This window comes from Gadus chalcogrammus, chromosome 8 (assembly GCF_026213295.1).
Source record: "Gadus chalcogrammus isolate NIFS_2021 chromosome 8, NIFS_Gcha_1.0, whole genome shotgun sequence".
NCBI lineage: Eukaryota > Metazoa > Chordata > Actinopteri > Gadiformes > Gadidae > Gadus > Gadus chalcogrammus.
The window spans coordinates 14,719,697-14,743,915 of record NC_079419.1 but is presented as its reverse complement, the minus strand read 5'-3'; the positions used below and the strand labels follow the sequence as shown (position 1 = coordinate 14,743,915).

Below are 24,219 nucleotides of genomic sequence, written 5' to 3'. Positions count from 1 at the left end.
GTGTTTTATTATTAGGTCTTTCGGGATTATTGTAAAGTCCTTGGCAGCCGATGCCTTTCGGTGGGGTTGGCCAAGGGACGGTAAAAAATAGTACATATCAACAAGAATTCAATGTGAATGAATGACAGTGGGTGTCATTTCGGCAAACGCCCACCAGGAGGCAGCGTTGGGAAGACGTCGATAACACCTCTCCTCAGAGTGGTAGGTTAAATACCTGAACCACTTCTCCCTCTGGCACATCGGTGCGGTTCCGGCCATTCGTTTGGTTTATTCAGACCCGACCCTGGGATATAAGTCACCGAGCAACCACGATAAACAAAACCGCCGCAACGTATCCCGCTTCAGAAATCATTCTCAACGGTTCCTTTCACCTCATGGTTGTAACACACGCAACACAAATTCAAATTAATCCCATTTTCTTATTTAGACTCCAGAATATGTGACCCTCGCAGTGTCCCCCATGGACCGCATAACAAAGAGCTCTTTCTCCCAGAACTTGGAAGAAACATAACTATTGGAGGAGTTGGCAGACTGAGAGCAAGAATAAACAGTTTCAGTTCACATCACGAGTAGCTAGCGTTCATTCATTCAGTAGCAAGTCTCTAATGTGGAACGGGAGAATGTAAGAATGAAACATGAACAACACGTTTTAAAGGTAGGCCTACCAAAACTACACACCACATCCCATGTTATTTGACCTTAGTCCTAGGCTAGATGCCTCGTTGATGATTGCAATGCAAATGTTAATTGGGTGATAATTCACTTTAAAGTTAATTAAAGTAACTTAAATAACGTTACACCACTTGTTTAAAAGCTTCTAGCAGCAGTGACGAGAGAGACTGGTTGGTATTCAGAATCTGAAAACCAAAAAAATATGCACTGTAACACACACGCACACACACACGCACACACACACGCACACGCACACACACACGCACACGCACACGCACACACACACACACACACACACACACACACACACACACACACACACACACACACACACACACACACACAGTCAGCCAACCCCACCCCCACCAGGATGCGCGTCCCCGGAGCAGGGCGCGCCCCCCGGAGCAGGGCACGGCGTGGGAGAGAGGAGTAGACGGTCCACCGTGGAGCACCGAGTCAACATCAACAGTGCTCGCTGACATGACGCCCCACAATCTGGACACCGCTGTCGGAATTTAAACGAAGGGCACTTGTGGACGTTGAGTCAGGCGGCGGTCCCGGTTCTGTGGTCGACCCCTGGTTCGGGACTAAAGGTTAACTGATAAACGTGAACAATGACCCGGAGTCGGCGAGTCCGCCAGTCCGCTCTGAGCTAACGGCTAGCTGGGTACACCGGAGCCGGACCAACAGGAGAAACTCTCACCAGGACGGAGAAGAACGCTGCCATTTAACCCTAACTCATCGTAAAGTGGCTCAAATAGCCCATTGCCCGGTAGGTCCTGTCCTCTTCCCGGTTCTCCTGTGACTCACTGGACTAAGGGGGTGGGTTTTGAAGTATGGAGACCGACTCGGCGGCGGGCGACGTGGACTCTGTTCACGGGGGACTAAGTTCCGTGGACCCACTGGTGGAACGGATCCTGGAGGACACGGTGTGCCAGCAACAGGGCTGGCTCCGGGTTTACGGTAAGGCGGAGATACTCTCGTTTAACGGAAATTCATTGGGATGGCGAATTACGGAGGTCTTTAGGGAGCCACTGGCCAGGTGAAGGAAGCTATGACGGCTGACTTGCCACCTGGAAAACAAGTTGAAGGAATAAACCAACATCACACAGCCTTTCCTTCTCACACACACACTCACTCACTCACAAGATGGTTTAGAAAGTTAAAGGGAGAAAAGTATAAACTGTTGGTCTCCTAACGGAATTTCCCCCGAAAGTGTCCCCTTGGCTCTGTCTTGTTAAACCAGTTTCACACAGCTTCAGATCCGCTGCTTTCCTTTCAGGCGAATCTTATTTAATAACAATGCGATCGTTTGTTTGTCCCGGCGTCCCTGGAACTAAGAGAGTCTGACAAGGTTACTCTGTGTTAAAAACACATGGTGGGTTTGTTCTCTGTTAGTGTGTGTGTCTGTGTCGACTCCTAGCCGGTATTGCTCAGGCAGGCTGGTGGTGAGGATGTGAGCCCTCACATCTCCCCTCCCTCACTCACTCGTGTCTCTGTATGACCGGGCGGTCGATACTACACCGTGATGTAAGCGGACCGTTTTTCTGAATGATCTCACCACCGCCGCTCGCGCCCAGATTCCTGGACAGGCAGGGTCACCATCCGGTGGGGGTGGATGGAGAGGGATGATCGCTTTACGTTTACGGTCGCGCCCTACATGTATGTGTGTATATCTGTCAGCATTTATTCACTAGTTCTGCATGATGGCTTCACGTGTGAGTTGTATAGTCCACGTGCGCCGGCTGTGACTAACGAATAGCAAGCGACGAAAAGTCACTTAGTGGATCTTTCCCCATGGATGTTCATTAAGATTTGTAGAGAGATGATGGAGGTAAGAGAGAGTAGGTGGAGGAGGGAAAGATATGGAGGAGAGGGAGGGAGTTCTTGGAGGAGAGGGAGTGTGTTGGGTGAGGAGAAAATTAGTAGATGGAGAGAGTGTGATAAATTAAAGAGAGTGGGTGCATGGAGAAGAGAGTGGTGAAGGAGAGTCTGATAGATAGATGGGGAGAGAGAGAGAGAGAGAGAGAGAGAGAGAGAGAGAGAGAGAGAGAGAGAGAGAGAGAGAGAGAGAGAGAGAGAGAGAGAGAGAGAGAGAGAGAGAGAGAGAGAGAGAGAGAGAGAGAGAGAGAGAGAGAGAGTTGATGGAGGAGAGAGAGTGGTGGAGGAGAGAGAGTGGTGGAGTTTATTGGTAGATTGAGGCTGTTGAAAGAGGGGTGAAGATGTTAGACTGTGATGGAGGTTTTAGCTAAGAAGTGGTGGAGAGAGAGGTGAAGGCAGATGAGAAAGGTGGTTGCTATAGTGGTTTGAAGGTTGTTGAGGGAAGGTAGGTGGAGTCTTTAGAGTGATGGAGGTGGTGGGGAGAAGTGTGTCCCCCAGCAGGTCAACTAAAGGATAACAGAGAGGGGAACAAGCAGGAGTCTGAACTCTGCTGAAGATGCCCGTCACCAGAAGGGGCGGGGCCTCATCAGATCCGCCATGTGCGGGATCAGGTGGTCAGCACGTTGGGCAGGAATACCCTAACAGACACACAGAAAAGCATTTGTCTGTATATGTCATCTGGTCAACGGATGTTCAGAAATAATTAATAAGGGGGCGTAGTAAAACTGACATTGTTTAATAAGGGGGCGCCGTAAAAGTGACATTGTTTGTATAAAAGTGGTTCTGCTGTGATCTTGGTTTGGTTCTGATACTGGGTCTGCGATTCTGGTTCTGTTCTGATCGTCCTGTGACACTTGCTCTAGTGGGATGTAAGAAGTGTGTTGCTGACTAGTTTCTTTGTGTTGTGTGTGGCGCATGTAGCTCCCAATTCAATTCAAAGTTTTATTGGCATGGGAAACGTACATTTACAATGACAAGCAGTAAAATTAGATTATTTATTCAACGATAAGGAAGCTTTTACCGTAGCTTCACCTACTAGACTCTTGAAAGCTCAATAGTCCGTCTTAAACTGAGGCTCGTAGCAGAGTGGGAGATGTGTTATTCATTTGTTAATAATTGTTATTTTTTCAAATAAAATCAAAACGTAAAAATCTATATGTATTTCTCACTTATAGAAAAAGATTGATTAAAATTGATAATCGGGTTTGGTTTGAAAAAATCGGAGATTTGATTTTTAGTCCAAATCGCCCAGCCCTATCTCCTAATCGCCCAGGCACTTTCCCCCGTCACCCTCTTGATCTCTCCTTCCCTCTCTCTCCAGTCCCTCTCTTGATCTCTCCTTCCCTCTCTCTCCAGTCCCTCTCTTGATCTCTCCTTCCCTCTCTCCCCAGTCCCTCTCTTGATCTCTCTCCCTCATCTCTCTCTACTCTCTCTCTCTCCGTGCCATGTGTGTCGCCGTTTGTCGTCCTCAGGACAATAGAACCGCTGTGGTGGACAGGAAGTGGAGCGTTCCTCTCCTGGTGTCCGGTCTCGCTCTCTCTGTCTCTCTCCCCCCCCCCCCCCCCCCATGCTCTAATCAGGACAGGATATCCCCCCTGCTGAAACGGGCCTACTCTCCCTGCCCACCAGCACCACCACGACCCCACTGGTCTAAAATAAGCCGGCGTCTATTTCAGGACCAGACCAGTGGAAAAACCACAGCAAGCCGGCCGCCAGGGTCACATGGTCCCCCTGTGGTCGGTAGTTCCACGCCGTGCTCAGTGTGACTCAGGCGCTGGTGGGGGGGGGACATCATGGTTTAGAAGACTCACACACAGATGTTATTCTATGGCCTGAGGTTATTTTTAGTGAGGTGGGGGTGCTGTTGTGGTGCAAACAGTAGAATCAATGATGCTTTCTACTGTAAGTCTCCTAGTGGAACTCTACTCTGATTGGAATAGAAGGCTCTGTTGTGATTGGACACTATGGGTCGACACTATGTGTTGTTCTGATTGGTTGTCGTGAGAAGGTCATTCTGAATGGACACAGTGGAGCTGGGAACAAGGTCCATGCATATTTTAAGCGATGGGATAAAATCGGACCTGTTCGGAATGTGGAACAATTAACCGAATTTTCGATTTTAGCGTGAAATGATCACAAAACTAATATCATCTATTTTATTTGTATGCATTAAATGTTTTATAGAAAGTGCAGAACAGCTGGATACATATCTGTACATTACTTTAGATTTGAACATTTTCTATTTCAACATTTTGTGTATTTTTTAATGTGAAATTTCAAAGTTCTCAGTTACAAAGTGTTTTTTGGGAGAGACATGCTGAATGAATACATCATGTTTTTCAAACTCAAAATTAATCGTTTGAATAATCGTGATTATGAATTTTCCCATAATCTAGCAGCCCTACCGGCAGCAGACATGGTGTGAGGAACGGCATAAGAATGTATTTAGTCAGAAACCAAAGCAGGCTCCGCTCCCTGGTGAGAGAGTTGGCGGGACATGACGCCCTGATCCATAGGGAAGCAGTGTGAGAAGTAATTCCGTCAACCAATCAGATTCCAGATCACACTCATCCCAGGGGTGAAAGGTCGAGGAAGGGGTCTGATGACCAAAGGACGGTCACAGATGTCATACATGACTCACAAGAGTTATTCCCAAACACGGACGTCTCTATATGGACTTCCTCTGCGACTCCTCAGGATTCAAGTGTTTGGGCTAGCGCTGCTAGGCTAGCTCCGGGGAGAAGCTAGCTACTGTTACCGTGGTGTTGCGGGGCGCTAATGGAGTCTGTCGCACTGCCGTCCTCCACGGAGAGACAGGGTGGTCCTCCTGAGAGAATCTTCTTCTTTCCCGTTATTTATACCAGACATACCAGTCAACGATGCAACAAGACCAAATCCCCTGACCAGGAACTAGCTAGTGCTATAAGAAGACCTATAGCGTGACAAGGCCCTAGCCAACCTGAACACAAGACAATTAAACCAGGTGATAGCCGGTGCTAACTTTATATTTTATTCAGGGCTAAAAGAAGGCAGATTCATCCTTAGCCACTAGCGCTAGCCCTCGCCTATACCGTCTATCTATCTATAGGCTGACGTTGTTAATGCTACTGTTCATAGTGCTACATAATGCACTTCCCCCCCCCCACCATCTCTCTCTGCCCAGAGAGGAACCCGGCATCAGTAAAGACGTGTTTACTGGATGAGCACCTGACCGATCATGAGCCCCGTCTCTTTGCGTGTCCTCGCGCTCACGACAAGCCCCATAGTGTTGGAGTTTTTCACAAGTTTGCACAAGTTCTCCTTTGACGGCGTGTTCCTTTTCACCAGGGTTCTCCTGCGCCACAGTGTCGATTGGGGGGGGGCGAGACAACAGAGCGTCCTGTGTGTTGCCCTCCGCGATTCATCCTGGTCCAGCTCAATGCAAATGCAGTTAGTCACCGGGCCTCGGAAGTGAGAGCCTCTCTCGTCCGTCTCTTCTCGCCTCCAGCCAGACGGCTAGTCTGCAGAGAGAGAGACAGCGGGAGAGGGAGGGAGAGAGAGAGGGAGAGAGAGAGGGAGGGACGTGTGGACCAGACGTAACCTGAGTTGGACTTGACTCCTTGTTCCAATTTTAGCCAAAGGTGCCATTAGTGTGACAGGGGTGTTTTTATACTAATCAAAAGACGAGGGCCGTGGTACGAGGAACGTGGTTTTACTGAAGACAGACCACTTTCCATCACCTACGTGGTCGGTGCCACACTCCAAAAAGCCTTGTTTATCGATAAATGTCCCGGGTTGAATCGATTTGAAAGCTCTCATTTCACAGGGCAATTCCCAGTATGAAACAGCGGCTGTTTATTTTTAAGTGTATAATTTTACTGGGCGGTTCCCAGTGCATACAGGATTTAGGAATACATATACCGGGCCGCTCTCGGTATACAATCAAATGCCTGGTTGTACTGTGACGTAATCAATATTGTGTCAATGTTGAGTCATTAATAATCAAACTGGTTAGGCTTTTGGCTACTCGAGGTAAGCTAACACACGGCCCTTCTGCAGAGTGTCGCTAAGTTATGCCCTCCCTCCCTCGCATCCTCCCTCTCTTCCTCCCTCCACACTTCCTCCCCTCTTCCTGGTTTCAGATGTCAACAGGAAGCTCTTGGCAGGCCCCTCTCTCTTCCTGTCCAGCAGGTCTGTCTGCGGGCCAGATAACTCCACACATGTCAGACCACTTCACACATGTGTCAGATAAAGGCGCTCATCTGGGGTCACTGGGGTCTGTGGATCTCAAACGAGGCCGGATGGTCTCGAGTGCTTTAGGACTCCAGGCCGGATGGTTCTGGGTTCGATCCCCGACGTCCTCCGTCTACCGTAGAAAACCCCATGCCCTGCCGGCTCCTTGACAAGTATCTGTACTTCCACTATAAATGTTGGATTAACGTTTCTGCTGAATGATTTGATAGTGAAATTCCACCAAGATCGGGTACTTCAGGCTCTACACACACACTAAAGCTGCACACCCATACTACATGAGTCTTTTGAGTGGAGACCTCGATATCTCTCCCTCTGTCTCTCTTTCTTTGGCCACAGACCTCTCGCTCTTTCTCTGGTGTTCGTGAAGCTGCGGGCAGGTGACTACACCGTCTGCAGACGGCTGATGGAGCTTGCTGGTCGTCCCAGCTTGTGGGTCGGGCCTGGATGTGCTGGTTCAGTGGAAGTTAAGCCGGTTCAGGCCTCAGACTGTATATGTGATGCACTGCCTGACCCATCACATGCTGAGCAGCTGAGGAGGGGGATGACATGACGTAGCTTCATAAATCGTAGTTCACACTAAACATGGAGGCCTAGTCAATGTTACAGGCTTGTGCTCTGTAGTTGATCATGAAGTTGATTGAGTCATTTAGTGTTAGTCATTTACTTTTGTTTTGCTGGTATTGGCTTTACTTCTGTTCACTGGTAAAATAATAAACAGTTTTGATGTATTGGTTTTAATTATTCATCCGAATTTCTTTGTCTGATAAATAATGATGTGTCCATGATGGTATTCCTACTAAGAGCGTGAATATTTCCCCTGAGAGTCCTTTAATGTGTCTACTCCAGAGAGGAAGAGGCTGCTAGGAAGCCTTAATCCCTGCAGTGATTTCATTTCCTTTCCCTTCCTGATCCAACTCTGAATACTCAGATTCCACTGAGTTAAAGTCCTCGTATTCTGGGAATAAATTGGATTACGGCCCTCTGTGGTGAGCCCTGGGCTCCCCCCCCCCCACCCTGAGTCCAACACTGCATCCCGGTAACAAAAGCAAAGGCACCCTTCATTGCACCCGGTGGGATGCCTCCTCCTGATTGGAACAGAGGACCGAGGTCTGCGGGGGAGGGGCTGGGGGGGGTGTTGGAATGTTTTTCTCCTCATGAATATTCATGGTCTCCTCGTTCTCACGGAGTGAATGGCCCAGGAACCAGGACAAGTTGATCTGAGAGTTGGAATTGGGCCCATGGGGGTAGTCCAGGGACCGGTTTTGTCCACCCTGCCTAAAGCCTTGAGGTTCCACTTTGAGCCCCAATGTCCACGATGTCCATGTAGGCATCCTTGAGCACAATACCCCAAACCCCGCCTGCTCCTTAATGACATTAATCTCAGAAATGTTCCCCGAGAGTGCTTTGGATTAATGGTCAAAGAATGAGAGGCCCCTATTCAGTTTTTCTGAGTGAATGTTTAGTCATTGAGCGGTCAACATGATACTGGCAAGGGTTTTGCCCTGTTTCCCATTTTCTCACGGTTAGCATAAATGCTCTTGCTTCCATATTGACCGAGATTGCCTTGAAGTTTGTTGTTAAACGGATTTAGCGGTTATCAGACAGACTCACTTGCAGCATGCAGTATGTTGGTCTGCGCAATAAAGGGAAACCGCAGTCTGTATCTCGGCCTAGCGTCAGGTGAAAGCTGATTGGACAACGCTAGAGGAAGCATGTGCACTCATTCGACTCCCCACTTCCTCCCAGGAAGAGCATCACCAGTTGAGCAACGGCTTTGTTTCAGACTTCTCCAATTAGAGGAACTCTCAAACTCTAACCCGCCGCTCAAGACGTAACACCAGCTTCACGTTATCGGTCAGGTTATCAGGGAGTTTGGATGGTAATGACGTACGATCGGCGCTCCAGACGTCTCCCGAGTGACTCACCTCACCAGTCACGTTGGAGACGACTCATCGGCTGAAACCAGGAAGTCCTCGCGAGCCTAGTAGTCATGAGTGCTCCATTGACCGTGGTCCCAGAGACCGGTGGAGGTCACGACCAGGGAGGAGGTGTCAAAAGCTCGTACCGCTGGCACCACCAGCAGAAGCATCTCTGGTCCAGGTTTCCCCAACCGGCCCGACCAGAACCCAGCCGGCCGGTCTGGTTCCGACGGAGGACTGGTCGTCGTACGATGATGTCCGGAGAAGTCCAGGAATCGACCTCCGGGAGGTTTGGGGGTTCTCCCATGGATCGACGGCCCAGCCCGCCTGTGTTCTCCAGGACCCAGAGGGAAGGGAGCCGGGCGGGCTCCCTGCACCGCCTCATCCCCTACTTCAGGACCCAGTCAGAACCAGGCGGTAGTGGTCCAGGTAGACCCCCGCTGGACAAGATGAACTCGGACGGAGCCGAGAGGAGGAGCACCCTATCGCTGGTCGGGAGAAGGCTGTCGTCGTGGTCGCAGCGGTTCGGTCGGTTCCTCAGTGTCTCCGAGGACCTTCAAGAGGACAGGGGCGGTTCTGGTAGGAGAGCTTGTTGTTAGCGTTTGTGTGTGTGTGGCTTTAGCATGCCGTGTACCCAAGCCATGGTTCCACTGCAGGTTGTAACATAAAACGGATTCTAAATGGGAAGTTGCTGTATTCTCCTCCATTCTTTCTGACGTTTGTCTGACTGTCCTGTGGTGGATTCAACCTTGAGTTGTGGTGCACACATAGGAGCCAGGTGCTGGAATATGAAAATCTCGAGCAGCAGGCATCCAGGAAGCTTGTTTGCAGAAGAATTAAGCCCTGTTAGGAAGCACACATTACATTCTGCGAATGCTACCTGATATGCCATTGATGATGAGGTCCTTTTCTCAAAGCTGATGCACGGACCAGACACTCCGTCTCTGCTTTGGACTCAGACTTCCTCTTTATGTAAATAGCATCTTCAGGTCACTCCAGCACACTGGCTCCTGGTCTCTTGGCGTCTCCTCCGCCTCCACCTTTTCATGAGGTGGTAGAAATGTTGCTGTTTTTCTACCAAACTGTGAACTGCACTGGTCTTTTTCCACTCGGGCAGATCAAAAAGACAGCGTCCTAGGGTGTCTATCCTGGTTTGGATCCAGGCTAGACAGCGGGCAGCTCAACGGTTGGGAGGCAGACAGGCACCCAACCCCGGAGTACCTGTGGTACCGGTACTCCTTGTCGTTCCCTATCTCTCCCTCTTTCCCTGGCGTTTGGGACCAGAGGTAGGGAGTTCTGCATTGATAAGACAATACATAATTGATCCCAGGCGGGAAACTTAGAACGCATACATTAGGCGTAGAAGACAAGGCTTCCCTCCCCCAGTCCCCACCCCTCCTTGGGATTGGATGGCGTGCTGCTTTAGGCGGAGATAGAGAGAGTTCTGTGAGTCGTATCCATGGTGATGATCTATTAGCGGGAAGAGGAAGTGATCCTTGTAATCCTTTACCTCTCAGTCGCTGCACGGCAGGCTAGGGAGCTGCCCGCACACGGCCGTGGCGTGACACCTGCGTGCGCCTTGTAATGCCTGTGTGCCGACACGTGAGGTGTGCGCGTGATGTGTTTGTGTTTGAGGTGTGTGTGCGTGAGGCATGTGAATGTAAGGTGTGTGCACCTGATGCATGTGAATGTGAGGTGTGTGAGATTGAGGTGTGCATGTGACACGCATGTGCATGTGAGGAGTATGCACATGAGGTGTGTGAGATCTGTGCACATGAGGTGTGCGGGTGACACATGTGCACGTGAGTTGTGTGTGTGTGTGAGGGGTTTGTATGACATGTATGCTCGTGAGGTGTGTGCATGTGAGTCATGTGTGTGTGTGTGTGTGTGTGCACACACGGGGGACTGTTTGATTAGACAGACCCTCCAGGATTTCGTGATGTTGCGATTTGCCCCTTCAACCAATCATCGCAAATTCAGGGCGGTGTCGCAATTTTAACCAACCACCGCAAATTTGACCAATCAGTGGCATCTTGACCTGACGTCGACAAACTACCTTCCGCCTTGCTTCCCGTCTTTACGTTCATGCGATTCAAGCATTCATGCAGCATGTGCGCGTCCAACGTTTCCCACTTGCTGACCAAAGTAACTGCGAAAGATCGCGAAAAACACTATCCTGGTATTCTACATGAAAGTGGGGGGAAGTTATTTTGCACTGTATGCAACATTGTGGTGGAACATAAGCGAAAATCTTCAATTGATAAGCATTTTGCCACCGCGAAACAGAACTGCAGAACTGCAGGCAGGACGTCAGACGACGAAGAAGATCACTGTGACACAGGCTGTGGCATCCAAGTCAATTGCCAGCGCGGAAAGAATCAAGAATCAATTATTCATAGGACCATTCCTCAGTGTTTTTGTTCTTTTAATTAATGTTCTTTCAGTAATAACTTCAGGAAAAGCTCACGCAACATCAGGCATTTTAGGGCGCAACAATCTCAAAAAAGGCCCGCGAAATCCTGGAGGGACTGATTAGATCTCCAGCTATGGGTTCTAAGAGTGGGGTTTCATCAGAACCTCGAGCCCGGACCCTTAGGTGAGACAGAGGGAGGGGTGGTGTTTGTTCACTGGATGTGTTCATTGTTAGGTTGGGTTGGTTGTGTGTGTTTTGATTTAGTGTGTGTGAAACTGTGTGTGTGTGTCAGTGTAATTTTCTGTGTAATTATGTGATTACGTGTGCGTGCTTAATTTAGTATTTTCAGTTTTACTGTGTGTTGCTGAGTGTGCGTATTTACAGTGATTTTAGCTTTAGCTGCGTTTACTGCGTGCTTGGGCATTTTTATATGTATATTTAAGTTTTAACTGTGTGTGTGTGTGTGTGTGTGTATCCTGCACCTCATGACAACAGTGAGAAGTTGGTGGTTTATGAGGACTGATTGTTAGACTCTCTGTCTCTCTCTCTCTCCCTCTCTCTCCGTCTCTCTCTACCTCCCAATCACTCTACCTCTCTCCCTCGCCCCACACATTGCATGCTGGGTAACTAAGGACACGTTTGAGGACACGTTTCACTTCTCTCTGTAAACAGAGCTTCCTGGATACGCACACCTTCAGCTGGCTAAATACCGCTTTGCTCCCCACACTCATTCTACCATCTTTGTAAACAGACCAGGCTTTTAATTATCGCTTAACTTGCGTGTGTGTGTCTGTGTGTGTGTGTTTTTGTGTACTCTCCGAGCGTCGTGCTACCAACCTGTTCTTTCAGCAAGACCTCGATGCTGACCCGATAACCACAACCACACACAACAGGAACTGTTGCGGGGGAGGGAGGGGAGGAGCTAACCTAGGCCTCTTTTGTATGCAAATGACCCCGGCCAGAGAGTGAAAGAACAAGCCCATGACCTCACAGTCTGGGAGCACTTGGTCATTTACCTCACAAAGCTTAACTCCGCCTCGCTGGGCCCCGGGCCAGCGCTGGTCCTCTGACCCCCACCCCCCCACCAGACGGTCCCGGGTGGACTAACGGTTCTGGCCGGGGACCAGCCCAGCCTGGCAGACCAACAGCCGTTGCTGGCCCGGAGTCATGGTCGGCTGCCAGAATGGTGGTGCCAAATATCCAACTCATGGAGGAATGGGTTCCGGTCTATTTAGACCCCTGTGTTCTGAGTCAACATTTACATTTAATCCTTGAGAACGTTAAACAACAACTTGAGCCGGTCGCAGTGATGTACTGCTTGAAAATGAATTCCATCATTAAGGCTTCAGTAACATTGAGTACAATGTCGAGCCCATGATACGAAGGACTGCAGCCCAGGAGGAGGGCAGGTCTAGCCCCAGAGCGTGGGTTAGTTCAGTCCTTCCTCATTCCTTTTTGTTAAGTTCCTTCAAAGAAAAAGGCGATTGTTTGACTTTTTTTTGTCGGCTTTGTTGGTTCTGTCATATTTCTCTCTTCTCGTCTGTATAATGAAACGTTGGAATCACACCATAACCTTTATACTTTGGTATCATTGTGAGCTGTCTTTGTTTGAGGGTTGACATGATGGTTGGGATGGGTTAAACCTCAACGTGTTTGACTTGGCCGCAACATAGAAGTCCTTTTTGGTGGTATTTACCCTCTACAGACGACACAGGGCTCGACCTGGCTTTGGTGTGAGAGGTTGAGCAGACTTGGGGCTTAATGATCCGTCCTGGTTAACCAATAACTTCCCCTGCCCAAGGCCATGGGGAACTTCTGATGACATCAGCGTTGCTTTTTCCCCTTTAAGATACGACTTACTTATCACACAATGCCGTTTGATCTGGGTCTCTCTCTCTCTCTCTCTCTCTCTCTCTCTCTCTCTCTCTCTCTCTCTCCTCTCTCTCTCTCTCTCTCTCTCTCTCTCTCTCTCTCTCTCTCTCTCTCTCTCTCCTCTCTCTCTCTCTCTCTCTCTCTCTCTCTCTCTCTCTCTCTCTCTCTCTCTCTCTCTCTCTCTCTCTCTCTCTCTCTCTCTCTCTCTCTCTCTCTCTCTCTCTCTCTCTCTCTCTCTTCCCCCCCCCCCCCCCCCCCCCCCCCCCCCCCCCCCCCCTTCCAAAATTGACACGCACACTGAGTGAGTGAGCACCTGCTGGCTGGGATCGTCTTGATAAAGCTGATGAGGGATTGTTGTGTTTCCCGGTTGTCATGGATACGAGGTTATGTGTGCTTGTAGAGGGGAATGGATCAGTGGGAGGCAGGTGTGATCTTAACCTGCCCACCCCGCCCCCTAGGGATTTATAACCAATTAGAGGCAGCGCTGATGACCTCACCTGTGGGGGTTTCCAGTGTCGTCAGGTTCCTGTGAGTCTGCACCTGTGCTGCTCACCACCAGGTCACCAGCTGGATGGTGCATCATTAATCCTGATTTACATCCAGTCATTCATCAGCTAATAGTGGGAATAGCTGATATTTCTAGCATTAGTGTTGCTCAAATTCTTTACCTTTTCCAACAACGCTTGTTGGTTTAAAGTTATATTAAACCTAGAAAAAATACCCAAAAAACAATGCTTTCCCAATCTTGTTATTTTTAATGAACACAGGCTCCTCTCACTCTTGCTCCTCCCGCTCACACCTGGCTCCTCCCACTCCTACCTGGCCCCTCCCACCAGGAATCAGGCCCACAGCTGGGTCAGTAGAACTCATCCCAGCTCTTCCCAGTTCCTGTACAGCTCCACACCAGCAGCAGCCTCCGCCCAGAACCCCCAGTCACCACGCTATTAATAACCCATGACCTCCGACCTCTCACAGGGCTCCAGCTCCGGCTTACACTGGGCACTGTTGGTAACCAGACAAACACAAGCGCGCGCGCACACACACACACACACACACACACACACACACACACACACACACACACACACACACACACACACACACACACACACACTGCATTTAGACCAAGATCACCAGAACCTTGAACCAAAAATCACTGCCCTGACTGCATTACTGTACTTTTACATTTCATCAATTTTTCTCTATTATATATAATTTTGTGCAGATCATTTGTATTGTATTCATTTAACTCGAAAGAATTGTAAATGTAGTCAGTTTGTAACTATACGTATATAAGATTTATGAATCCACAAAAATTCTGACTACACTGAAATAAAACCCCATACATTTCAATGGAAACAACTTCCCCGGCATCATTAGGTGATATTCTGAATCACATTATTTTCTGTACAGACAGATGGAGAATGTTCTGACAATCCTGTGTTCAAACTGTCGTGTTTTGTGTTAAATCATTGGCCTTTTCCAGTGCCGGTTCTGGTGGGTTCCGATCGAAGGATGGGAGAATAGGTTGCCATGGTTTCGAGTGGAATATGACAAGTGGCATTCAGAGTCTATCGTGAACAAATGAGACCTGGGTTGGAATCCGCGGCCGGAAGGACTGTGGATCCTTGTGTTTCCAATGCTCACCAAGGTCAGGTGGGACATCAGCGTTGCCACTGGTAACGCAGAGCTCTGCTTGCGTTCGTGTGTTTGAGAGGAAGAGATTACGTTGTATGTTTCTATAAACCACTGAGTTACTGCCTGGTGTGTGGAATAGGAACTGGTTGAATACGAGAAGGGGAAATAAGAAACAATAACAAATTAAAAAGTCACTAGTTCACTCAGGAGTCACTGTTTGGTCCCCTGAACAGAGAAGAAAGAGGACATTTCGGGGGTAGGATGTTGTCATGGCTAGGCCGAGGGTTCTGAACCGTTTTTTGTCCCGCAACTCCATTTTAAGGTCTTACATTTTCGTAATCCCACAAAATCTAAAGCAAATGTAGCCCCACCATTACACACTTCTATTGTTCTGAAGTCACCCAGGCCCCTACCGGACCCTAGGACTGGTGGGATGGGCCTGGCACCATTCCCTGTCCAAAGCCCTCCTGAGGTCCTTCGTCAGGAACCAGTCCGAGGCCCCATCCTGGGAACCACACCCGAACCCTAAACCCTAAACCGAAACATTTCCCACACCATCGGTGCCCTGATGCGATCAGACAAGCGAGATTTATAGCAACTCGTCCACGGACTCGCGTTTACACTCCCCGCTTCTTTACGGCTAAACCGCCTGAGCGACAGCAGACGGTTTTTTACTGTCGCTCGGTCAAAACTACAGCCTCTGGCGAAGCCGCTTGGTTTGGGCGTTTGGAGCGCTTGTCGTCTTTACTGTGCGAGCGAACACTTGCATTCTCTGGCCCGCACTCTGCCGCTGGAGGGGGTGTGAGAAATGTGCGCTGCAGGCTGTCAGCTGTCCTGCTGGCTCGTCCCTTCGGAATGAAAGCAGGTGTGTGTGGTGTGACTGTGTGTGTGGGTTGGTGTGTGTGGGTTTGTGTGTGCGTGCGTGCATGTGTGTCTTACAGGACCACTCGGGTGATTTACTATGCGGACAGAAATAGGCCGCTCTCGTCAAATGCACAGCACAGACACATGCAGGCCACACACGCACGTGCATACCCACACACACGCATACACGTGCACACCCTTACCCCCACACACTAACGCACACACACATACACACACAGAGTGAATATAGGCCAGCTGCCTGCGTCTCTACCCAGGCTTCAACTGTTGGGGAGAACCAGGGCGTTATCGTGGTTCATGGAAGGGTACTGGCTGCTGGTTTGATATGGGAGATATAAGCTAATTAGATTCACACTGGACCGGGATGTGTTTGTATACAATGTGCATTTGTGTGTCTATGGGTAACAACAATGTATGTATGGGTGTGTCTGTGTCGGGGGGGGGGGGGGGGGTGCCAGTGCACTCTGAGGTCTGAGGTTGTGTGAGTGTTGTCAGATGTCATTATTACATATCCACATCACACCGGCTACCATCCTGCCTGGCTTTAAACTTGACTGCTTACCGTTCGATTCGAAACAGAAGGCATCTCACTCACTTACCCAATCACCCACTCACTCACTCACTCACGTTTCCATTGACGTGGGGCTGAGACTTCAAAGCCTCTCCACGAGGTATTAATAAATGATGGAACATTCCGCTGTCGCCATGGTGACACTCAGCGCAGCAGGTCACCCTAGGACGGTTCGGCCCATCTCACCACCGCCATCATCAGCAACATAGAGCATCCAGTCAGCAGTATGTGTCCGACCAGCCTGTCTGCCTGTTTCACTGCGACTGTCTGTCTGCATTCCTAACCTACTGTATGTTCTGCGGTTTTTCTTTTGTCGTTTTATTTTCCTAATTTAGATTTTCTCTTATCTTTATTTAAATGTATACTACTGTGCTGTATTTCTCTAGTGGTACCCACTTTCACCCTATCGGAATGTTTTCTTATCTTATTAAGTAAAAAAACAACAACTATATTTAACATCCATGTCACTTCCTGCTATAGCAGCTTCTTGACGAAAGGTCTGTGACCTCCAACCAAGACCATCGCCCTCTGGTCTCTGCATCACTCAAGACAGCCAGTACAGAAGTACGCGTTCGGGGTGAGCAGGCACCACACTGGCCTCTGCAGGTGGACAGCGTGTACTGCGATCTGTTGTTGGTAAACGCCAGACCTTGATGGCAATGTGGCGTGTCGGGCAGGCAGGCCAACTCCTGAGGATCTTGTGATCCTGGGTTTTAGATGCAGACGGCTGATTCACATCAAAGTGAGCACCCTCTGGTCTTGGGATATAGGAGACCACGCAGAATAATCATTCAGAGTATAATCATCCTCATTCTATCACTCTCATTCTGAGAATAATTCCTCTCATTCTGAGAATAATATCTCTCATTCTGAGAATAATAACTCTCATTCTGAGAATAATCAATCTCATTCTGGAAGGTTCTTTGTGGCTGGGTCTTGTGAGTTCTGTCCTGTCCTGCCAACGGTTCTGAGTTCTGATCTTATCCTCAGTATCTGTTGGGTGAATCTCATGCTGGCCCGGTCCCTGTCCTTTACACACGGGCCGAGGCTGTACCCGGATCGGTCTGGTCGAGAAGGCTGCATGAGTGTTTGTGACTGAACACAGCACCAGAACACAACCAAGACCTTCCAAAAGATATCGTTCAAGGCCTTTGGGTAGTTAGCTGTAGCTGTTGGTTTTGGCATTCCGAATGGGCATGCTGGGTTCTGAGCCCCAGTGGGGCTCACACAGGTGGCTTCAGTTGGTTCTAGGTCAAACTAAGCTTCCAGTGTGGGGTGATGCATTATGGGTAGATCTAGTCGGCCGTAGATTCTCGCATGACCGGTCTGTGTTTGACCTTTGACCTCTGACCCTCTAGCTTGCTGTTCGTTTCTTGGGAAATTTGTTGAAGAGTTTCCTGACTGGCAATAATAGTCTTCATCTTGTGCACATTCCAAATACTCTATCACTCTTGGATATTGACCACTGTGTTCTTCTTCGTGTGTGTAGATGTGAAGGGGCCCGTCGCCTACCGGTTGTCCTGCGGTCAGCCGTCCGTATCAGAGCCCGGCGCCTGGGAGAGAAAGTACTGCATCCTCACAGACACACACCTGCTGCTGCTCAACAAGACCCAGGTAACGCACAGCCTCTGTCGCTCATAGTTAATACGAGAGACAGTCTACAGAGACGTCTCTCTCTGTCCTTCTCTTTGCTCTCCTTCTCTCTCGCTCACCCCTCTGTCTCTGTGACATATGACATATTGATGTTCACATAATTTATGATATATTGATGTATATTTGATATATGATATGAGTATATTTAATATGTGACATATTGATGTATATTTAATATGACTTATTGATGGATACTTAATATATAATATATAGAGTATATATTACATATTGTTGTATATTTATTATGGCATAATGAGTATATTTAATACATGAAAATAACTATACGATGTATATTTAATAGATCTTATATTGTTGATTATTTAATACTTGAAATATTGATTTCCTCCAGGGCCAATCCGATGGGCTGCAGAGCCCTACCGACTCCACGAGGAGCAGGAGTCTGCGGAGGACAGTCAGTGTTCCGTCTGATGGGCAGTTCCCCGATCAGCCGCCAGAGGGCGCCCCAATGCCAGGTAAGACTGCTGCCACCAGCCCCGACAGTCCTACAGCTGCTGAATGATAATAACTCCATGTTTATCTTTAATGAGAGACCTGTTCAGCTGCCGTATCAGCAAGCTCTACTCTATAAATCGTTTATAAGAAATGATCATTTTAAATGACAAATTGGAAATTAACATTACTTAGTTTGGATTTAAATTGGATAGTAGTGGCTATGGTGTTCGACTTGTAGCCAAAAGGTACTTGATTTGATTCCCAATATCCGCAGTCTAGCTTGAGCTAGATGCCCTGAAACCTTCTAACCTTCTGCTCCATAATGGCTTGCATCTGAATTCACCGAATTTGGATGAATGTTCTAAATGGTCAAATGTTACTGTAAAATGTCCCTTTGTTGACCCTCTCTTCTGCTGGCTGTGTGTGTCTTGCTTGCTGTTCTGTGCTGAGAGAAACTGGATACTGTAAGTTGAACAAGTAGTTTTACCAAGCAACACGCCCAGTGATGGAGCATTTCCACTGACCGGTCACAAACGTTGACTCAGGTTTTTAAATCACAGACATAAGTCCCAGCTCCATTTAGCGATCGCTCTTTATTAGTGTACCTTCCACACGCATATGTTTTGATACGAAGAGAATTAGGAAGCAGTCCTGAGCGCAAACATTCCAACCACACCCTGAAACCCGCCATGCTCGCAGTTTTACTAAATCGGCTGGATTACTGGATTACTGCTGAGGAAGCATCATGGATGAGGTCACTGTACAAACTCAGTCAGCACACCTCTGTTTCCCTCTGCTAGGGCCCTTGATGGGGCCCTAGCTCTCTATCTGGGCCCCTCCACTCTATCTGGGGCCCTCTTCTCTATCTGGGGCCCTCTTCTCTATCTGGGGCCCTCTTCTCTATCTGGGCCCTCCTCTCTATCTGGGCCCTCCATCTATCTGGGGCCCTCCATCTATCTGGGGCCCTCCATCTATCTGGGGCCCTCCATCTATATGGGGCCCTCCATTTATATGGGGCCCTCCATTTATATGGGGCCCATGGTCATGGGTAGTGCTGCCTCTTAATCGAATCGCAATCGTGATATCAGCCTCTGCGATTGTATAACCGCAAAAGGCTGTGATTTAATGAAAAAAAACGTATTTATTCTATTTATTTTATCTAGTTGTACTATTGAGAAAACCTAACAAGTTTGCACTTTAGAAATGCCTTTCTTTTGAATTAATTGATTTCATTTTGTAAAATATTGTTATTTTGAAAACGGTACTGTACACATTTTTTAGTTTTTGTATTTTTTATGCTAGTTTAAGTTTGTATGTTTGAGTTGATACATAATCATTTTAAAATGATCAGTAATCTGTGTGCATTTTCCTTGATAACCAAGCAAGCAGACTCATGACACCATTTGTTTATTATATCGCAATCGCAAATCGCAATATTGTCCACAATAATCGCAATAGGACTTTTTCACTAAATGGTGCAGCAATAGTCATGGGTCAGGGGACCGGTTCACAGTCCCCGGTCTTTACTTCCTATGAGCTGTACACCAGTTAACCGCTGTCCCCAGAGCGAGACGAATAAGAACATGCCAAGAAGAACAACAGCACAGACAAGGAGCAGTAAGAGTTTTTCTCACCGGTTATTTGACAAATGTAAAATAAGTTCATCCCTCTTTCTCTCGCAGCTAATCTCCTGAAACTAGAACAGAGATCTCTCTGTCTCTGTCTCTGTCTCTGTCTCTGTCTCTGTCTCTGTCTCTGTCTCTCTCTCTCTCTCTCTCTCTCTCTCTCTCTCTCTCGCACTTTAAAAGCACCTGTGTACCTAGCCTGGGACAGTATAGAGGGGCATCTGCTTGGAGACACAGGGACTGAGTGCTGAATCACTGGGAGACAGAGGCTGTACTTAGTGGTGGTTTGCGGGGGGCTGGGTCCCAGGCCGTTGGCTAGCTAGTCTGTGGCGAGTGGGAGCATTGCAGCAGGTCAACCCAGGACAAAGCTAGTATGTGTGCCCACGAGGGTGAGGGGGCCCTGGGATGACCCCCCCGGCACCAGAGGGGGGAGATATGGATTTTCCCTGGAGGCCCGGGGTAGGGGGAGTAAAGTAAGAAGGAAAAGTTCAGTTCAAGTGACTACCTTCAAACGTCAACATCTTAACCCCAAACGGTGTGTGTGTGTGTGTGTGTGTGTGTGTGTGTGTGTGTGTGTGTGTGTGTGTGTGTGTGTGTGTGTGTGTGTGTGTGTGTGTGTGTGTGTGTGTGTGTGTGTGTGTGTGTGTGTGTGTGTGTGACAACTGTCAGGGTGTCCGCGGAGGTCTTAAAAGTCTTAAAAAGTCTTAAATTCATTTTTCTAAATTTAAGGCCTTAAAAAGTCTTAAATTCGTCAAAAATGTCATATGCTGGTCTTAAATTTATAACTCGGAGGTCTTAAATTTGTCGGGGCAGGGTTATTTAATTTTTTTTTTTCTCGCGGGACTTTTCGGGAAGGAGATGTACGAGAGGCTACTTTCTTGCTAGCTGCATATATAAACGGATGTCTGCGCGCTTGCTAGCTAGTCTGCAACAGTGGGTAAATGCAAGTTCAACGTCAGTTGGCTGGAAGACGTCCGTTTCCGAGGTTGTCTAGCGTCCGTTGCCAACCCAGAACAGGCCAGATGCATTCCGTACAAAAGTAGCCTACATTCAAGCTCGGCACCATGGGGATTAAGGCTGTCGTCAGCCATATGCAGAGCCAAAAACATAAAACCTCTGCCAGGAGCCACACTCAGACCCCAGCCATTTCTACGTTTTGCATCTCTGCCCCGGCGCCACCGCCGCAGACGGTCCGCGCTGCTAGCACTGACCTGAGGGTAGCATTTGGTGCGACACCAACACTGAAAGCGGAGGTGTTGTGGATTCTAAACACAGTGGTCAAGCACCAGTCCTACAACTCGAATGAGGGGATAGGAGATCTCTTCGGTTTGATGTTCCCTGACTCTCAAATCGCGAGCACCTTTACTGCTGGAAGGGACAAAACGGCGTATATAACTCGCTTCGGACCAGCGCCTTTCATCCGAAACGAGCTAATCTGCAGCGTCAACAAGGCTGATTTTGTTTTGATATTTGAGACGTTGAACCACGCCACTAAAAGCAAGCAACTTGACGTGCACGTCCGATATTGGGTCGGAGATCGAGTGCATTCCCGGTACTTGGGCTCGCAATTCATGGGGCCCCACATATATGGGGGTAAAAGGGATGATGATACATAATATTTTTTAGACAATATGCAGAATCTTTTTCTCTTACGAATTAACACGGTCGGCTATTTTTGCCAGCGCGCCACCCTAGCCATATTATGGGCAACCGTGTTCCCCTTGGCTGTGATTTGAACTTTGAATTCCTCGTAGGAGTTCATAATAATACATTGCTCGCCTTGGATGAAATACACCGCTCTTGCGCGATTTATTTTGCATAAGGGTGAGTCAAATGACGCGAGAAACGCCCCTTTTATGTAAACGCGCATTGAACCCTTATTATGTCCATGATTGAACCTAAAGCGGATAACCTGGGTCAACTAATTGAATCTAAAGTGAGCGTCGTGGTAACATTTAACTGTGATTGCGAGTTGCGACTCTGTCGAGCCAGGTTTTCCCAAGAAAGCCTGGGTATGTTCAACGAGGTTCGTGGTATACCCCCCAGGTCTTACTGAAGGCATTTATTTAATGGTGAAAATATTATTAATCAGTGGCGTAAATATCGACGGTGCAACCGGTGCAGCTGCCCGGGGGCCCAGACGCTGTCACCCCCCTCTCAACAACTTACAACTTGGGTGCACCATAAATACGTGCTGGTGCACCCAAATTAAAAATGTAGGCGCACCAGTGCACCCAAGGAAAAAGTTAGTCTGGAGCCCTGGAGTATCACTTTATGTTCAATAAACAGACAGAAAGTAAACTTGAATGAGTCTCATTGAGTGACACACATGCTATGGTTGGGTTGTAATACAGCGGGATCCCCCCTACCATCGCAGGTTTAAGGTCTTAAATTTCATTCAAGGTGGTATTAAAAAGGTCTTAAAAAGTCTTAAATTTGACTTGCTGAAACCTGCAGATACCCTGACTGTAACCAGGCAGCCCATTCATTCAGCCTTGACCCCGTCACTCCCACCCGCACCCCCCGTCTTATTTCTATGTTAATCGGGCAGCAGGTCTTTCTAAAGCAAACTCTTTCTGGAATGTCCACCGAGAAACGACCAACTGACTCGTTCTTAGCCTACAGAGGCGAGAGACGTGTCATTTCAGTCCATTGTTGTGATAGAATATAATTGCACAGAACGGCGTGTAATTACGATGCTACAGCGAGACCGGTCATTACCTGTGAAATATTCCATAACCGAGATTCATCGTTGGTGTCTTTAGTTTGGTTCTTCTGAGTTGAAGGCTTACTTTTTTTAAAATGTTTAAATAAAGACTTAAATTAGTGGTTGGGAGCTCAGACGGGTCCTTTGGAGAGCTGGGTTATTGTTGTTCTAGTCCACACCAACGAGCTGAAATAGAGGTCTTATCTGTCCTCCTCCGCGGTGTCTTGGGATGAAAAGGCGTCCATTGTTGTCAGCTCAGGAGAAAGACACACACACACACACACACACCACGCGCGCGCGCGCGCACAGAGACGCGGGGAGGGAGAGAGGGCTAGCTTAGGACGTCTTGGCGCTGGCTCTTCTGCATTCCTGTGTGTCTTGACTTGACAGGGGTTTTACGGCTAAGGTCTCTGGCGGACGCAGAGAGAGTAGTTGTGGTTGGGGTTAAAACAGGCATGTGAACGAGGTGTTTTTTTCTTTTTAGAAAATGGATTTCTGGGGTAAGTAACTCCCTTTTATTGTTGAAGTGGGTACATACGTGAGAACCGACATCCACAGTGTGCCTGCGGTGGATCTCTGGGGGCTGCAGGTTGCAAAGAACAACCGGAAACTTTTCTGGTTTTCCAGGAACAACCTGCTGCGGTTAGCGCGCTCGTTGCGTAATCGCGCTGATATTTGCGGCTTTTAAAAGTGTATTTTGCGACGTGTTGCGCACTACGATAATAGGATCAGACGGGGGGTGGGGGGGCGGGGGGGGTTATATATCCAGCGTGTATCCGTGATTTGATCCGCAAGCACCATGTTGAGGGGGCTGGCAGGCTACCGCGCTGCACTTGTGCACACCGATCCGGTTGGAGCCTACTCTTCATTAAACGCGTCCAGAATTTCAAAACGGTCCGACCGTGTGTATGCGGCTATAATCCCGCATAGTCTTGAATCTCATATCAGTCAATACTAGCCTGTAAGTGTTTGCTATTGATGATGAATGTCTTCCGGTCGGCTGCGCCGTAATAATGGGCTCGGACCGCGGCAGTTAGACTGGCCTGCATCTGTCGCTCCAGTACAAACAATAAAGTCCTTGTTGTCACATCTACCAGGACTGGGCGACCTACACACTGGGTCGAATGCCCACCGTGGGCCTGCATGTTTAATCAAGCACAATACGTCGTTTAGCAGCTGATAAATGCGCTGTGACAATGATCGTTTCATTGAAGTACAACGCAAGGCATCGTTGGTGGGTCCGTCAAAATATAAATGTCTGGTCCCGCCTAGTCTACAGTGAGTTGACTAAACATTAGATGGACAGCTTCACAAGTAGGCCTACTTTTGACACACGAATAATAAACAATATTATTATTAACTGAATATTTAAACTTCAGTTGAAGGACTTGTAGATTATCTTTGACCGTGTCTTGTGTCCCTGGATTGCACTAGTTAGAAAAGGTAACTGCACTTTGCTGGAACAACGGGTACCCCAGACGATGCCTTGCTCCAGCAGCCTCCCAGGGAATCAAACCCCTAAACCGGCTTGTGATCGTCCATAGATATATGGATTGTTTACACGTTGGACTTCCATTTTTCAGATGGTTGTAGCACTGCATGACAGGTGCCTACAGTGGAGCTCTGCCATTGGCCAGCTTGAAATTCCATGCATTCCTGCCTTGTGACATCACGTCCATTCATACTCCTACAGAGACGCA

General features: G+C 48.3%; 1 protein-coding gene across 9 annotated transcripts in view; it reads left to right on the top strand.

The window, feature by feature from the left end:
- The first annotated feature begins 1,066 nt into the window (after positions 1–1,066).
- Positions 1,067–24,219, top strand: part of rasal2 (RAS protein activator like 2) — a 50,837-nt gene continuing 27,684 nt past the window's right edge. For 3 of the 9 annotated variants that reach the window (XM_056596051.1, XM_056596054.1, XM_056596053.1), the window contains exon 1: positions 22,759–23,019. Coding sequence is in view for 8 of the 9 variants with exons in the window: in XM_056596054.1 (XP_056452029.1) it covers positions 23,007–23,019 (13 nt within the window). In the remaining variant the exon portion in view is untranslated. Of the gene's footprint in view, positions 1,636–7,933; positions 9,285–17,570; positions 17,696–18,083; positions 18,208–22,758; positions 23,020–24,219 lie in introns of those variants that run through there. The other 6 variants (XM_056596050.1, XM_056596049.1, XM_056596046.1 and 3 more) reach the window with 4 other exon arrangements.